The sequence below is a fragment of the Pungitius pungitius genome, chromosome 1 (assembly GCF_949316345.1).
Source record: "Pungitius pungitius chromosome 1, fPunPun2.1, whole genome shotgun sequence".
In the NCBI taxonomy this organism is placed as follows: Eukaryota; Metazoa; Chordata; class Actinopteri; order Perciformes; family Gasterosteidae; genus Pungitius; species Pungitius pungitius.
This window is the reverse complement of record NC_084900.1, coordinates 11,582,930-11,598,991: the sequence shown is the minus strand read 5'-3', so window position 1 is coordinate 11,598,991 and position 16,062 is coordinate 11,582,930. Positions and strand designations below refer to the sequence as shown.

Genomic DNA, 16,062 nt, shown 5'->3' with positions numbered 1-16,062 from the left:
ATCAACTTCCCCTACTTACCCATCACAAGCTGAGAGTTATTAGCATGGAGAGCAGCAGTGTTGTTTAATGCCGTTGCAGACCTCTTGTGCAGGAAACGGATATTTTTTTTGGCCTACGTTTGTGTTCTTAGTGTAGGGTGCTGGCTGTGTGGAAATATCAAAATGATCAAATTCAAGCTTCTCATATCATCACTCTGAATATCATTTTTGTCATCAAAAAATTCTGCAGACTTCAACATGTATGTCCGGTGCTTACTGCTACTTGTGTTGTATAAAATCAAAATTGATAGCAGATCATCGTGTGCTGGTCTCATTTTAAATATAGACACAGAGTGTGTGTGCGTGTGTGTGTGTGAGTACCAAACTATGTCCGTGAATAGAGCTTATGAAAACCATATGACTTGCTCTGAAAGAAAATAAATTCACAGTTCTTTGCACCTCCCCCAATTCTGACACACACAAAGCTTCCCCTTCCAAAAACATACAGTCCTCTGCCCCCTCCCTCTCTCTTCTTCTTCCCACCCCTATTCTTTCTATACCTCCCTCCCATCCCTCCTCTCTGAAATCTTGGGACAATCTGCATGCGCTCAACACCAGCACAGATCTGCTTCAGCAAGGTAAAGAGCAGAGCCAGACAGTGTACAGAAGGCGTTCAAATGAAGGAAAAAAAGATAGAAAACTAAACAAGCAAACAACTAAAATAAGACAGGGTGAGAAACAGGCGCAGAGTGAAGAGATATATTCAATTCTAAAAAATGTCCTGCTTGGTGAGCAGTGCTGCTGCACTTTTATTGACTTCCCTGTTGGCTTCATTCTTTGGATGTTCTTGGGTTCTGGGTCAGGATTTAAAAGAGGATGCGCTATGCTATGCGGACGGATGTTTTGTGGTCTACTTTCAACGTAAAACCTTCCTGGACTCATGGAGGGCCTGCAAGGAGAAAGGTGGAAACCTAGCTACCATTAAACGTAGGGAGGATGCCGCCGCTATTGCTACTCTCCTCTCCAATCTGGATTTAAGACAATCTAACTCAGGTGTCCGGGTATGGATTGGCTTACAGCGGCAACCTCGCCAGTGTACAACTACACGCCCTTTGCGGGGGTTTTCTTGGACTACTGGTGACCAGGACACTGAGTACACTAACTGGCAGAAAGAGGATTCCCCTAGCATGTGTTCTGTGTCACGCTGTGTGGTAATGAGCTACAGCACTAAGGAGCAGAGCAATAATTTCAAATGGCTGGATGGCTCCTGCACGGTCCCTGTGGATGGGTACCTTTGTCGTCATACCTATAAAGGGATGTGTCCAGCCTTGAGGAGTGAAGGGGCAGGCAATACCCTATACACTACACCATTTAAACTTCTAAGCACACTGCTGACCCATTTACCCTATGGATCTAGTGCTACTATTCCCTGCCCTGCAGGCACCAAGGAGGAACAGTCAGTTTCATGTGTGCTGAAAGAAGATGGCTTAGTTGGGTGGTCAAGAGATTCCCCGCTCTGCTCCGATCCTCCGGTGTCACATGACTGGTGCAACCAGGATAATGGTGGATGTGAGCATTTTTGCAGATCCGTCGGTGCTCATGTTTATTGTTATTGTGCCGAAGGGTATGAACTTGGAGACAATGGCCAGAACTGTGAGTTGCCTGACGTTTGTCAAGGGGCGCCCTGTGAGTTTATGTGCCTGCCCCTCTCAGATGGCTACCAATGTGCCTGCCCTGAAGGATACATGCTTGCACCAGATGAACGTGCCTGCCAGGATATAGATGAGTGCCTCCACAGTCCTTGTGAGCAACTTTGTGTGAATGCTCCTGGGACATTTGAATGTCAGTGTTGGGAGGGTTACCATCTGGATAATGAAGGTGGGTGTGAGGATATAGATGAGTGTGTAATGGACCCATGCGAACACGCCTGTGAGAACACTCAAGGATCTCATATCTGCCACTGTCATCTGGGATATTCCCCAGTGCCCGAAGAACCCAGCCGATGCCAAGACATTGACGAGTGCCAAATCCCAGGGACCTGTGAGAAGATGTGTGTGAATTATGAGGGTGGATTTGACTGCTACTGTGAGGAAGGCTATGAACTCATGTCTGATCAGTATTCATGTGGCAAGAGAGGGGAGGGAGACCAATCTGCTGTCACCCCTCCTTTTGCTTGGGTCACCCCCGAGCCTCGACCTGTATGGAACCATATGAACTATGACTGGAACAAACGGCCCACTGACTGGTCTACAGAGGGGGAACAATCTCTGAACTGGCTTACTGACCCACCCAGAGCTTTGGGTTCCGATATAATTTGGGTCACCAGTGCCCCTCAGGAGGAGCTGCTCTCTGATTTACCACTGGGCGCTGAGGAAGATGAAGAACAAAAAGTAATTGGAGGAGATGACTCGTTGGGGCAGAGATCTGAGCCAAAGGTTTTCCCCACCACCATCTACACCACACCTACAGCCACCACCAGCTCCGTCACCACCCCAGACTGGTCCGAAGACAATGAAAATGATGAGGAGACCACCACAGCTCTTCCCTTCCTTTCTACTTCGACAATCTCTGAGGGAGCTTGGGCAACGCTCACCACTTCCAACAAAAAACCAACAAAACCAGAGGATTCATTTGTAGACCACAACATGCCTACAAAATCAAGCTATCCCACCGAAGCGGAAAAAGAACACAACCCCCCTAGTGAAAAAGTTCAGTTCCCAGAGGAAAAGTTAGGGGGGGAGGTGAATGAATTTGTGGACGTCACACACCAAGACCCAGCAGTTCCCACACAAAATACTCCTTCCCCAAGTGACGATGGAGAAAATGTTGACCTCCTGGATTCTGTCCAAGAAGACAAGGAACAAAAGCAAAGCAACACTTGGCTTTTAGTCGGCATACTTGTGCCCATTTGTTTCTTAATTGTACTAATGGTGGTGATTGGCATTGTCTACTGCACTCGCTGTGCTGTTCATTCACGCAACAAGAATGCCACTGACTGCTACCACTGGATCTCTGGGGCTCATGATAAACAGGGAGCTCCTAACCCCTCAGCAGGGGTCAATACCCATGTTTAGACAAAGAGGAGAGAAGCTGACATTTACATAAACCGATCCTGCTTAAGGGGTAAGCAAGAGTGAATAATGGACCTAGTGAACTGCAAGCTAAATGTTTTACCCTTTCTGACTGTGGAACTGCAAACTCTTTGAACACATATGAATTGATAAATTCGGTGGTGCTGACCTCTTGTGGGATGGGGAATGGGGTTGCTATATAATACAAACTGCTTTCATATTTCATATACCGAGCACACAACACAAGATCTGATAGCTTCATCACTCCACTAGGCTACATTGTTAGTGTATTGATAAGTAATCTAAACACATCGGCTTGTAGCAGAGAGTAGTGTGAACATTTTTATTCCTTTTTCATATCCCAGCTGCAGCCAGATTCTGCGAGAAGCCTTCAAAATAAGAGATCTTTCTTTATTCTGGTAGTATAACTTTACAAAGCGATTTCTTCCACACACCATTCTCAGGCTCAGTTCTTTTCAATATCATATCATTGTACATAACTGTAGCTGTCAACTGTGCCAAAGAGATTTAGATTTATTGTTAGCTCACATCAGCAGTGGGTGACAAAAGAGTGTGAGCAAAATTCTCCTCAAGAGTGAAGACATTCTCTAGTCACACGATAGTGCTGGAAAAGCAGTCACTGTGTTGAATGCTCAATAAGACACCAATGCCTTATTTGTATATAGTGGTTAGATTGTATTTATGTTTGTTTCATACTTGCTTTTTTGCTTAAACGTTTTAACAACTGTAATAATTTGATAATTTGTCCAGGGATCCCATTAAACCGGGCAATTAAATGTCTGTCAGCATATTGGAGTGTTTTTTCCCCATTCATGTCCAGTATAAGAGCCTTTCTCTATGTTTTTTCCCCCTTGCTTTTTCTTCAAGAGGTGAACGAGGAGATGTTCACATTGCACAGGGATTATTGTTGGGTCAATTGTGTGCAACTTTTATTATTTTATCTATATAGATATTTTGTCAGTAGTTCAAAAAGACAGACTCCAAAATTACCAGGAAGAGGGCACACTAAATTCTGTGGGTTATTGCTCTTGGGATATTATTATGAATCTTAAAGATCGAAGAAAAAACAGTGCCTTGTATAAAGAATACAAAGCACTTAAGAACTTGAATTAAACTTACATTTATGGATTAATGGCTATTTAATGCCCCCTGAAACAAATTATTGTTTACAAAGATACATGGGACATATGAGAAACCACTGTTTGCTTTCTTTTGTTACATGTTAAGAAATTGTGAATTAAAAAATATGCCAAGAGTTGAGCATCAGTGTATTATTGACCTTGGAAATGGTACATTGGAAAAAAACATTTCCGGACCTTTGGTCGAAGGAACTAGCTTTCACATGGGTAGAGATGGTAGTTCAGCAGCTATAGGACATAGTTTGGGAACTATACCCATCTTCTCTGAGCTACAGAGAAAGCTAGTGGTGAAGCTCTAGTTCATTGTTTTGGTCAAATATACAAAAGGGGCTCTGATGGTTTGTTATTGTTTTTGGGATGACTTCTAAATGCATCTTCCTGATGGATTTCATCCTGTCATTAATGTTTCAGAGATTCATCAGTCATTTTAAAACTAAAAAGGAGGGAGGAGTTGGAGTGTGATAATAAGGATATTGTCAATTCAAAAAGGAACTCACCAAGAATCCTCACTTTGAACAATGGAGTTAGGGAAACTACAACAGGATACTTAATCGCAGTCCTCACTGGCAACAAAAAGCATTGTGATCGTATTGACTAATAGATAAATGGGCTGTTAAAAAACAGGTTGTGGCTCTGCAAGTGTCTCTCAGACAAGGTTTGTCCCTTTTCCTCTTCTCTCTCTTTCCCCTTCCCACCCATTTTCCATGGTCATACAGCTCTCCGCCAGACACAACCCTGTTACCAGTTAACTAACTTCTGCTTATGTCTTTGGTAACCACTCTCTGTCAGTCCATTTGTGTGTAATGTGAACATGCAAAGTTTAAAAGTGCAATATTAAAAAAGTGCAGAATTATTATGAATTCAGTATTTTTTGGTAGTTTTGCCATTATTCCTATCAATAATAGTAACCGTTTACTTCAATTTTGAGAAGACTTACTCTTTCATTTTTACCCCCAGATAATATAGTTTATCTAAAGTGGACAATTTTTCAATTCAAATAAGACCTTGGTGTAGAGTAGAAATACGTAATGAAATTCCTCAAAAGAGGCATTTTGTTATTGACTTGCTTTAAGATCCTGTGAGAGGTGTTAAAATATAGCTTAAACAGTGCTGATATGGTGCATGATGCAGTTTAGAGATAGTCTGTTTCAACATTTGTCAATGTTGTCGTTTTAGATGATTTTCACTTCATGCCCTTATGTTTCCTGCTAGGGGGATCACCTTCACTTGCCCTGAGCTTCACCAATTCCCAATTACTCCTCCTCCTCCCTTGAGTATGTACTCTGTGCGCTGCCCTTTGTCCATATGAGCATGTGTTAGTACGTATCTAGTCTTCCATCAGTTTTTATCTGTGATCTTGGTAACCTCGTTTTTTTACCCCGCCCCGTTGACGGCTTTTTGCCTCCTCAGTTTTTGGGTTTCGTTGCCTCCTCCAACCTGCTACTTGTGTACCAAACCTTTTCAAGAAGAGACCTTGTTTTAATATTGTAACACAGAATGTGTGGTTGTGTACTGTGTGAATAATAAATCTGTATCCACGCAGACAAATACAACTTTTATAGGTCTCTGATTACATTTCTTTGGTGCATATAACGAATACAGATAATTGATTCTCATTCTCATTTTCACTGAGCAGAGCCTGAATGTATTATAATGTAATCAAACAGAACCTTCCTCCATTAGCTATTAGTGGTGCTGCCATCGTTACTATACCCATCAATTTAAACTCAGACTGGCTGTGTACCATAGAACATTAACAGAGATCAGTAACTGGAGAACCACAATCTAATGTTCTGTTTAGATATTTCACTGAATATTGCCTGATAATAGGAAGTGAAACAAACCGGAAGGGGTACATAAATGTATTTTCTAACGTCAATTAGTTGCATTCAAACTTATTTCATGGATACGATTTCTTCAAATCACACTAGAGCAAAAAAGAAGGCTACAACTGTTTGGATATCCTCCATCTCCATCTGCTCCAAGAAAAAATTAAAAGCTAAATCTCAATACAAGATCACTGATGCAAACAGGAGAGAATATTTTCTCATACAAAGTTTAAGTTCTCTTTTTTTTTGCTGAAGAAGAAAAAAAGAGGAAACAAATTCTTTGTTTAAAATGTCGGCCGGACAAGTTTGGTGCGCGAATGGTCAGGCCATCGAGGGGGGGCTGTCATTTAGAGGGGGTTAGGTAGCAGTCAGTGAGGCGCGATCGCCACGTGCATGCATACACAGACATATTCGCGGAACTGGGAGAAGGTTTTTTTTTCATTTTCAGGGGCGCCCCACACCCCCCTCACAATGGTAGGGGAAATACTGTATTATGTTTGAACTCAAAGTGGGGGAGGGTGGGGGCTGTGGATGAGCCAACCAAAATAAATGAATGAGAGAGAGACATAGAGGTGAAAGACAGAGAAAAAGAGAAAGATAGAGAGTGATGAGTGAGTTATTAAGCGCGAGGGGGGAGTATAGGGAGGGAGGTAGGGACAAAAAAAAGATAAATAGATAAAGAAAATAGATTTTGGATGTTTACCACTTTGGAATGATGCGTTTGCAACTTTAGACAAATCACAGCCCCATACGTGGACATTCTCTCTGCAAAGTCTTACTTTGATTAAGTGAAGCAGAAGAAAATTAGAGTTTTTAGTACAGACAGGTTAGACTCATATATCTATCTATATATCTATCTATATAGATATAGATAAACATAAACCCCCCCAAATCACAGAAGCACCCCCTAAATCTAAGTCACACACGGAACACTTTGTTATGGAGAAGAGCCATCAGTTTTCCTCATTAGACATTCCTGGAGATGCAATAAAGTCACAAACGTCTTCAACAGAGACGGAAAAACTAAACGGTTTATTTGTGGGCGGCAGATACAGAGGAATGTTTGTTTCTGGAGAGCATGAGATGCAACTCTATGCATGTTGGACAAACAGTAACTGTAATACTGTAATAATGAACTTATTTTTTCCATGGGCGTATCCGTATTCCATATCCCACTAAGACTTGCAGCTATTTCAAGTCAGTCTGACTCTGTCTTTACTATTCCACATACATTTGAATTACTTCTCAATACCTGACATCTACATTACCCCCAATACGACGCTGCCGCTGACAGTCAGGTGAGTCACGCGGCAGGAGCAGATTTGGCATCAAGCCACTTGCAGAAATGAAAAGCTACAGATCTGGTAAACTCCCTTCCTTCTAATTCCACAGCCACAGATGTCTTTTCATTTTATTAACTTATAGTCTTCAGACCCAACGAATGGGGTCTCAAGTGACAATAATATGCCTTCAGCCAGCTTTAAAGGCATTACAAAAGTTAGTTCCTATTCAAGGCACCAGTAATTTCATCCGTAGTGCTTGATAATAGACACTTGTTATAGCTACAGTTTAACCGGATGTGAAACTGAACAATTAAACACTGAGTAAATGACTGCTGAACAGAAACCTCACCAAAAAAACAAACATGTTATGTGAAAATATAAGAAGTAGACACTCATAGTGACGTCCCCTCGTGGTTTATTAGTGCTTTGAAGACTTGGGTTCAGGGATTTTTCTGTTGCAATCTTGGATTACTGCCCCACCGTAAATCATGCTCCCCTTTAGGGTCTATTTTACTATAAACTGGAAAATCATTTATAACATAAACGTCCTTCTATGTTGAAAAATGTGTAAAACCAGCCAACAACAACAACCTTGGTTTCTAATGGAGTTGCCCCTGCTAGTCAGTATACTTGGCAGGTTTTTGTCTGGTTTGAGGAAGGCAACAATGGTGACTGTTGTAGAATGCTATTCGAGACTTTTTGTCATCAATCAAAAAATGTTAAAAAGACGAGATGTGGAGGATAGAAGGACAACCCATGAGCCATGAGGCATGGAGGATATGTTGTTTGCATATACTGGTAGGATCAAGTTACACCGTGTATGGTCAGTGTATTTCTCCTCAATCTCCTCTAATTAAAACAACATTCTCCAATAACATTCTCTTAACTTCTCACATGCTAAAAACCAAGTCACAGCGTATGTGTGAGGTCAAAAACACATGAGGTCTGTTGTCAGTGCCTGGGGAAATGAAAACAGCTAGTGCTTATGTCAGAATAATACCTAAAAGATTGTTGAGACAATGATTTCATGTATAAGGTTCCCCCACAAAGCCTGAGCATGAGAAATAGTTTAATTCCTAAATGATGAATGCCATGTTTTTACCGGCTGTTTGTTTCTTTATCCCCCCAAAGCAACTGTAACTGCCCCATCACAGACTGAAAACTTTGACTTTCTATCAAATTATTTGTTGTTTATCTATCCGTATATTGTTTCTCTGTTGAAACCGTGTTTTTTCATACAAAATGTCTAAAAGGATTTACCGTGGCTCAAGATGGCCTTCTTCTTATTGTATTTATTTGATTTCATTCCACTATTAGCGGGATTTGAGCAGAGCGTTGGAGCTAGGAACGCTGGTGTTTTGCTCTACGCTTCACTTCTACCGTCGTTTTCACCTAGAAACGGGTCTACCGGGTTTTGAGAGTCACTTCGTTTTAGCTTGAGCCTTTTCATTGTGCCCTCCCTCCGACAGGGCATCCTCATCCGTAGTGAGCCTCCTCGCAACTGTTAATTGGTTGATCCATACTGGTTAACGAGGATGCATTGGAGGGAAAGTCTGGTGCCAGCAGCCGCGGTAATTCCAGCTCCAACAGCGTAAATTAAAGCTCGTAGTTGCATCTCGGGATCGAGCTGACGGTCCGAGGCGCCACCGTCTGTTCCAGCGCTGCCTCTCGGTGCAAGATGCACCAAAGCATTTGCCAAGAATGTTTTCATTAATCAAGAACAAAAGTTGGAGGTTCAGAGATATTGTTTCTGTCCACATTAAAGTTTGAACAACGTTACCATGGGAGTGAACGCTTAATAACGTTTGATTTAGCACAGCCCGATCTAGTGGATGCATAACGCAACCCCAGTCAAACGTTTTACTGCAGTATCTTCTATTCTATGCGCCTTATAATCCGGTGTGCCCTATATAGGAAAATAGTTCTAAAATAGGCGATTCATTGAAGGTGCGCCTTATAACCCAAAATACGGTATTTAGAAACTTAGAATAGTGGTGTTTGCTAGCAACAATGTTTTTTAAACCCCAAAGTTTTGGTATCATGTTGAGAAGACAAAATGTGTGAAAAGGCATGGATTAATGTACTTTTTAAATATAAGAGACCATTCTGATCCGATCATCAATAAAACCGAAAGTTACAAAATTCCCCTGCGACTTCTGTTCTAAGGTTGTGTCTAATTTAATAACCATTCAGCACAGACCAGAACACGAGGGACGAAAATCTGGGCCAAAGATTTGAATCAGGTCTTAAGAACAAAGAAAAACTCCATTTGAAAATTTGATGTGTTTTGTCACCTAAAAGGATGATCAAAATATCCATGAGATTAAAAATGTGGTATGTGTTAGTCCATCCTCACTCCCCTGTGAACTGCAGAGCTGAAGCTGCAATCAACCATTGGTCGGATGACAGCAGAGAGGCAGACAGACTGGGTAAGGAGAGATTAAAACCAGATGTGAGGGCCTTACGTCCAAAACCTCCCCCTCCACTCAGATAGTTCAGCTTTTTTCCCCAACAGAGAAGACAGAAGAAAGGGGAAAAGGGAAGGTGAAGGGATCTACTCTGCCTTCAGTCTCGCCCTTTATGGCTCCCTTTCCAAATCAGATGGAAATAACAGAAGTTAAGAAAACATCCTGTGCCAATAAAATGTTTTTACATTCTGCTCAGAGCTGATTTTTGCTGAGGAAAAATGCAATAAATACATTACGCATACATAAATACAATTGTTAAATATGTAATGAGTCATTGTTGGCCCTATTACAATACTCTGTAATAGTACTCTCTACTCAGTAATCTGTTAAAGGACGTTATCCAAACCCACCAGGCAATAGTTGAAAACATTTTTTTAATTAAAAAACCCTCACTCTGCCAAAAAACCATCCACTATTGCAGTTAACCAATGCATTTAGACATGGTCAAGACGATCTGCTGAGGTTAAAAAGTATGAGAAATATTGCTGAATTAAGAGAGCATGAGCACCGCATGGCTGTTGGTGCCATATGAGGTGTGTTAACAGAGAAACTAAACAGGGAGCGGCAGTTGTCTGTTTTTTTGCTTTGTTTGTAGTGGCATTTTTAATTATCGCCACATTCTCCATACGCGAGACATAGGCTACTATGGAAGACTCAACATTTAAGAATCGGTTCATTCTTGAGCCCTGGTCTCGCGGACCACATTTATCTTTGGAGAGCACTATGCAAAAATATCTTCTCTGACTTAAGTATTATTCAGACTGTTCCGTCTTCGTCCAGGCCATTTGTCTGTTTACAGCTCACTCAAGCCGGAAATCTTTACCGTGATGTGATTTACAACACATGTAATTGGTTGGTGTGTTTCTTCAACCGCTGAACGATTGCTGTAGAAACTTGAAACGGTTGTGGTCCGGCATGGAACTCAAAGACAATGTACATCATTTCATGTTTTTTTTTCAGAAACAAATGATTTGATTTTGTCTGACCAATGTTTTAAGATTGTTGGACGGGTTGAGTACCATAGAACCCTATGGGTTGTCTTTATTTAGTTTAATACAGGTGAAACAGCATCGAAGCCCAGGACACATCTAAGAGGACTGACCTTGACAGAACCCGAAATATCGAAGATTTTTGGATTCCAACCCAAAATTGATAAATTTCCAGACAAAGCCACAAAGGTATGTACTTGCTGCATTTGTACTACATATTTTTTGTTATTTAATACCATTGTATTCAGTTTTAAGGTCCTACTCCCATGATTGCCTGCTGCTGTGTTACATAATATAAAAAAATAGAATGGTTTATATTAAAATCTGCTTTTTTCTTTTCAGCTGCGATGTTTCAATAAAAAGAAAACAGGACTTAAATTCTTATATACATTATACAATCTTGCCGAAAGGATAGATAAAGTACCCAAAATGTCCATCTGCTCAGCAGCAGCGAGGTAAAACATTGTGTGTGTTGTTAATTCCGTTAGTGATCGTGGAAAAATGCCAGCAGTCGTCTACTCTTCTGAATTGAACATTGAAGACCTGCAGAATCCAGAACAGAGGGTGCCGTAAATATAAAATTGGAAAGTAGCAATTTGCCTCACAGGGCTTTACTGTCTGTACACATGCAACATCCTCTATCCCCAAATCCTCCCATCGGCTCAGGAAAGAAGCAAAGCGGGTAATGTTGTATTATGATGACAGAAGTAGTAATGTGATTAATATTTAAAATAATATTGATAATAGCCGCAGCAGCTGTCAGCACGGCCATGGCAGGAGGCAGGAACAGCTTCTGGATAGAACTATGATCCATGGAAACCTGTGAATTTATTCACAACATCTCAAAGCGAGATTAGACATAATAAAACACCAAACAAAGCAAATCTTTGTCTAGAAAATTGGTTGTGTGTCATTTTGAAACTGAAATGTTTGTTTAAATGAGCTTTTATCAGATCATTTAAAATCCTTAGTCAATTGCATTTGATGTTAATCATCCTCTGCAATAGACACATTCTATTCATTTCAGGTGTTCGCTTATGTTCTGCATAGGTGAGATGTTTGAGTTGAAGAACTGCAGAAGCCGGCATTGACTGAATGCATCCTCAAAAAAAAAAGAGGGATTATTGCATTAGATACTGGATTAATGCCGAAATTAAGGGTTTTTGATACTGATAAAAATGGTCACACATGGTTTGAATACACTGGGAAGGTGACCTCACAGGAGAAAATACAGCACGGCAGGAAAGTTAACTCAGACATACAATAGGATAGGAAAAAACACACACACCGTGACAGAATGATACCAAAAAATGGAACAGTGTGTTTTGTATATTTCACTGATTAAATCCTGGCTGCTATGAGATATAAATGTAATGATGCTAATGCTCAACTGGAATCTGACAGCACATTTTGTAATCTGTTATCACATGTATTTGAGACAATGTTGTTTAATCGTATATTTTAAACAAAAAACCATACAATCTCCCGTCATTTAGCCAGGATGTTTTCCAAACCACTGTCTTTTAGGGCAACAGTGGTGGTGCGGACTGTGTGCCACACCGGGTAGATGTTGAGATCAGGAATCAGGAAACATTTATTGTCATAATATGTCAGACATACAAGGAGATTATTAAGAGATTATTTACAAATTGATTACAAGTCTCCAAGATTCCAAGATCTCAATGGACTATAAGGACGTGCAGATGGCCTCCAATTCATGGAGGGAGATCTCCGCAAACATTGGTTTGCCGTTAGCACAAAGGAAAATGCAGGACAAATATGTCCATATGACGCAGTTGCAGAAGCATGTATCAGCCTTTACATGCAAGCCCAAAAAGCATTGGGGACCCCTGCGTTAGACCTTTTCAACGACGGCGTTTCCCCAAGCAGCAGCGCCCGCTTGAAAATGACTGTGTCCCCCAATGTCGACCGAACCATCCGAGCGGCACTCTAAGCTCATGAGCAACTTTTCGACCGATCAGTCATGGCGATCTACTCCCTCCGCCCCTAATGGGGGGCGTGGTAGGAGACGGGCAAACGGGTAGTAGCAGGAACCAAACGGAGCAACAAAGCTCCAACCCGTGAGCAAAACGGTATGCAACGGACCGTCACAATCATTCCATTCATTCATGGTTGTCACCTTACTCGGATGACTGGCACCGGTTGGAGTCAGCCAGGGTTGCTTTTGAATTCGAATTAAATGTGTCTGTTAGTAAGCAAAGATTTCTTTTTTTTTTGCTTGCAAAAAGTCAAGATGGCGTCGGTTTTAATGCAATATGGTGATGGCCAACACTGCAGTCCACAAACCAGTGGGTGATCTTCTTTTACACAGCCTATGGGCCGGGTCTTTTATTGTGACAGGCAAAAAAAAAGACAATGGATCTGGTCTTCACTATCTTTTATTTTATTGAAAGGAGTTATAAAGTTTGGGATCTTGGTTGTATGGACTTTAGCCCAATCCCAATCTCCTCTTTATCTACTACCTTTTACTCTCTGATTTGTACTTCTTTCAGGCTCTTTCCTCATAAAACCAGGGTGGGGGAGGGGTCTCGGTGGGCCCCGGCTTCATCACCCACCCTAAAAAACACATTTTGAAAGAAATATAAGATGTGTGTCTGCTTCAGAAAAAGGAATGCATTCATTTTATGATGAAACGGAAGTTCACAAGGGAGATTGATAGCGATTTAAAATTAAATTTCAAAATTATTCAGCAAAGAGTTTATTGGAACACAGGTTTAGGCTTAGGCTTAGGAAATTTGTGTGCTTTTACCTCTGTGAGTCTTTGACACCACCACTCAGGAGGGCTGGGACATATGTAATAATTAAAAAAAAATTAATACAATCTAGCAAGGATACGATCCATTGATGGAGCTCACCAAAGCTTGGGATTAAGGAAGAAAAAACATGAAGCAGAGGGTCATTGGGAGTTTTAACCTGGCTTGACCGGTGAAGGTTTTCCTCACCAACCATAATTAAATAAGACAATGTCACTGGCATTTTCCCACATCTTTCCTCAATGTTAAGAGGCAGTAACAAATGTATTTAATTAATAAGCATAAATGTGTATGTAATGTTGGAAACAACATTAAAAATGTAACATTCATCAAGGCAAACAGTTCAGAACCATTGGGTATAGTTTTCTGAAAAAGTAGTAAGAGAATCATTCTATAATTACTCACACTCTTAGAGAGAGGAGCACTTTGTCTTTTTATGTTAACACTTTGCATGTGAACGATTTCAAACTTCAGTTTGCTATGCCTGGAGGCTTCAGTTCTGTTGTAGAGGAAATGCATTGTTTGTCCTGTGTGTTATTGGTTGAACACCTCATTAAAACGATGGCTTGCGGTAGGGTGGTGGGGGTGTTCTGTCATGTTTTACAAGAAGTTTACTGCTGACTGCACATTTGGAGTGCTACAAAGTGTGTCTCTTGAGATTAGCATCTAGGGGTTAGCGTGGTTATCCGCTGCGGTAGACCAGGCCTCATTATCCAACTTAACCATACTGACAGCTACACCACTATTCCGAGACCCCAAGCATAACGATGTGTGACAAATCAAGTCTTCATTTAGCAATACTTTAAAAAAACTGTTCCTTCCCACTCTTTCCCTGCTTTTGTACCAGGCGTAAATGTAGCTTTAAATATAGAACATTATATCCTTAAATTAGTGTGTTTCAATATAGTTTACAAGTTCAGCTGCATATAGCTTAATAACCCTTACTTTTAATCCTTATTAAACATTTTAATACTATGCAGCTTAATCCTTGGAGTTGGAGTTGGTATTTCTGCAAAGAGACATTTAGTAAGTGCATTTCAACCATTAGGAAGCCGTACCAGTGGATTGCGTGCCATCAATTTACAAAATAGCATCACGCCATGCTAATGCTAATGCCAATTAGCGATCCTTGCTTCAATCCAGGTTACCTGACTCCAGTAAGGTAATGACCAGGAATGTGTGGGATGCTTGTGACGGCTCCCTCCTTCTGACAGATGAGAGGCTCGTTGTTTTCCTCACATCGACTCGTTTTAGCTGACCGCAGCACCGTTGTTTAGTTTGGTTAACGCTACTACTAGTTTGTCCGACTATTACACCACTACCCCCCCTCCGTCTGCCGTTTCTCAGAGGGGAGGGGGTGGATCGCCATAACTTGGTCAGTTGAAAAGTAGTCGCAAGCCGGAAAAGTGTGCGCAGCCCTGTTGTAGAGCGTGTACCTACAGGAGTGTGTTCTCGCTGTAGTGTTAGAGTCAGGGAGAGTTGGCTGTTACCTTTGTTCATTCAATTCTTGAGCTGTCTATCATACAGCTCTAGAACTACATCGATTTGATTGTCTGTGGGAAAATCGGGTGCTGGTTTCCTTGTAACATAGTAACTTATAGCAGGCTGTCAATGGAGCTTCCAATATACACCTCTATCCAGAGGTTTACATTTGTTTGTGCTTTGTGGGCGGCTTATACTGACAAGTCTAGGTCAGTTCTTGCAATGACCCTGACCGACATGTTTTTTTCTGCTACAATGCTTTCAGCTTAAGATCAAACAACATTGAGAACGTGCTTTGATTTCAGTCTGCATAAAACATTTACCTTCAGCGAGAATGCATTAACCACTGGGATTATTACTAATTAATGTGTTTGGCTAATAAAATATGTTGTATGTCTAGACATATGGACATTCGTATTTCGATGAATAAGGAAAGTGATTTTTTTATTTCTATTTGTGTTAGTGAAGAACAAAGGGTTGTGTTTTGTTGTTTGTCATTGGTCGGAAGATAGTGTACCTTGCAGGCACTACTCAAGATTAACTGTCCAGAACTCTTACTCAATCAACGTACTTTTATTTCGCAATTTTAATATAAATTGTGTAATGTGCATTTTCTGAAAAAAACGAACCATCAGCCAATGGTGGATACTGGCTGTACACAGTCTACAATCGACCGGAACCTTTCCTGGAATTGGTGGAGGCATAGTGGGGTAAAATTAGATGTGTGCATGGTTAAAGAGTGTCCCATAGACTCAGTAGAAATAATTAAAAGAACATAGTGTAAATATTGTGGTTAGCTACATTGGACCTGTTTGGTTGGTACTAATTCACCACACATCTCTTTGGGCTGCGCAGGTGCTGAGTCCACGTACTGCATATGCTGCCGCCTACTTGGATGACGTGATCATTCACAGCACCACCTGGGAACAGAACAGCATGTGCAGTAGGTGGGTGCAGTGCTGGAGTTTGAGAAGAAAGGAGATTGTAGAAGCATTCCTAATAACTTTTAACTGCTATTCTTTACAGA

General features: G+C 41.1%; 1 protein-coding gene across 1 annotated transcript; it reads left to right on the top strand.

The window, feature by feature from the left end:
* The first annotated feature begins 578 nt into the window (after positions 1–578).
* cd248a (CD248 molecule, endosialin a) lies at positions 579–5,769 on the top strand. Its single transcript, XM_037478600.2, has one exon. The coding sequence runs from the start codon at positions 756–758 to the stop codon at positions 3,051–3,053; it is 2,298 nt and encodes a 765-aa protein (XP_037334497.2). The 5' UTR covers positions 579–755; the 3' UTR covers positions 3,054–5,769.
* The last annotated feature ends 10,293 nt before the right edge of the window (positions 5,770–16,062 follow it).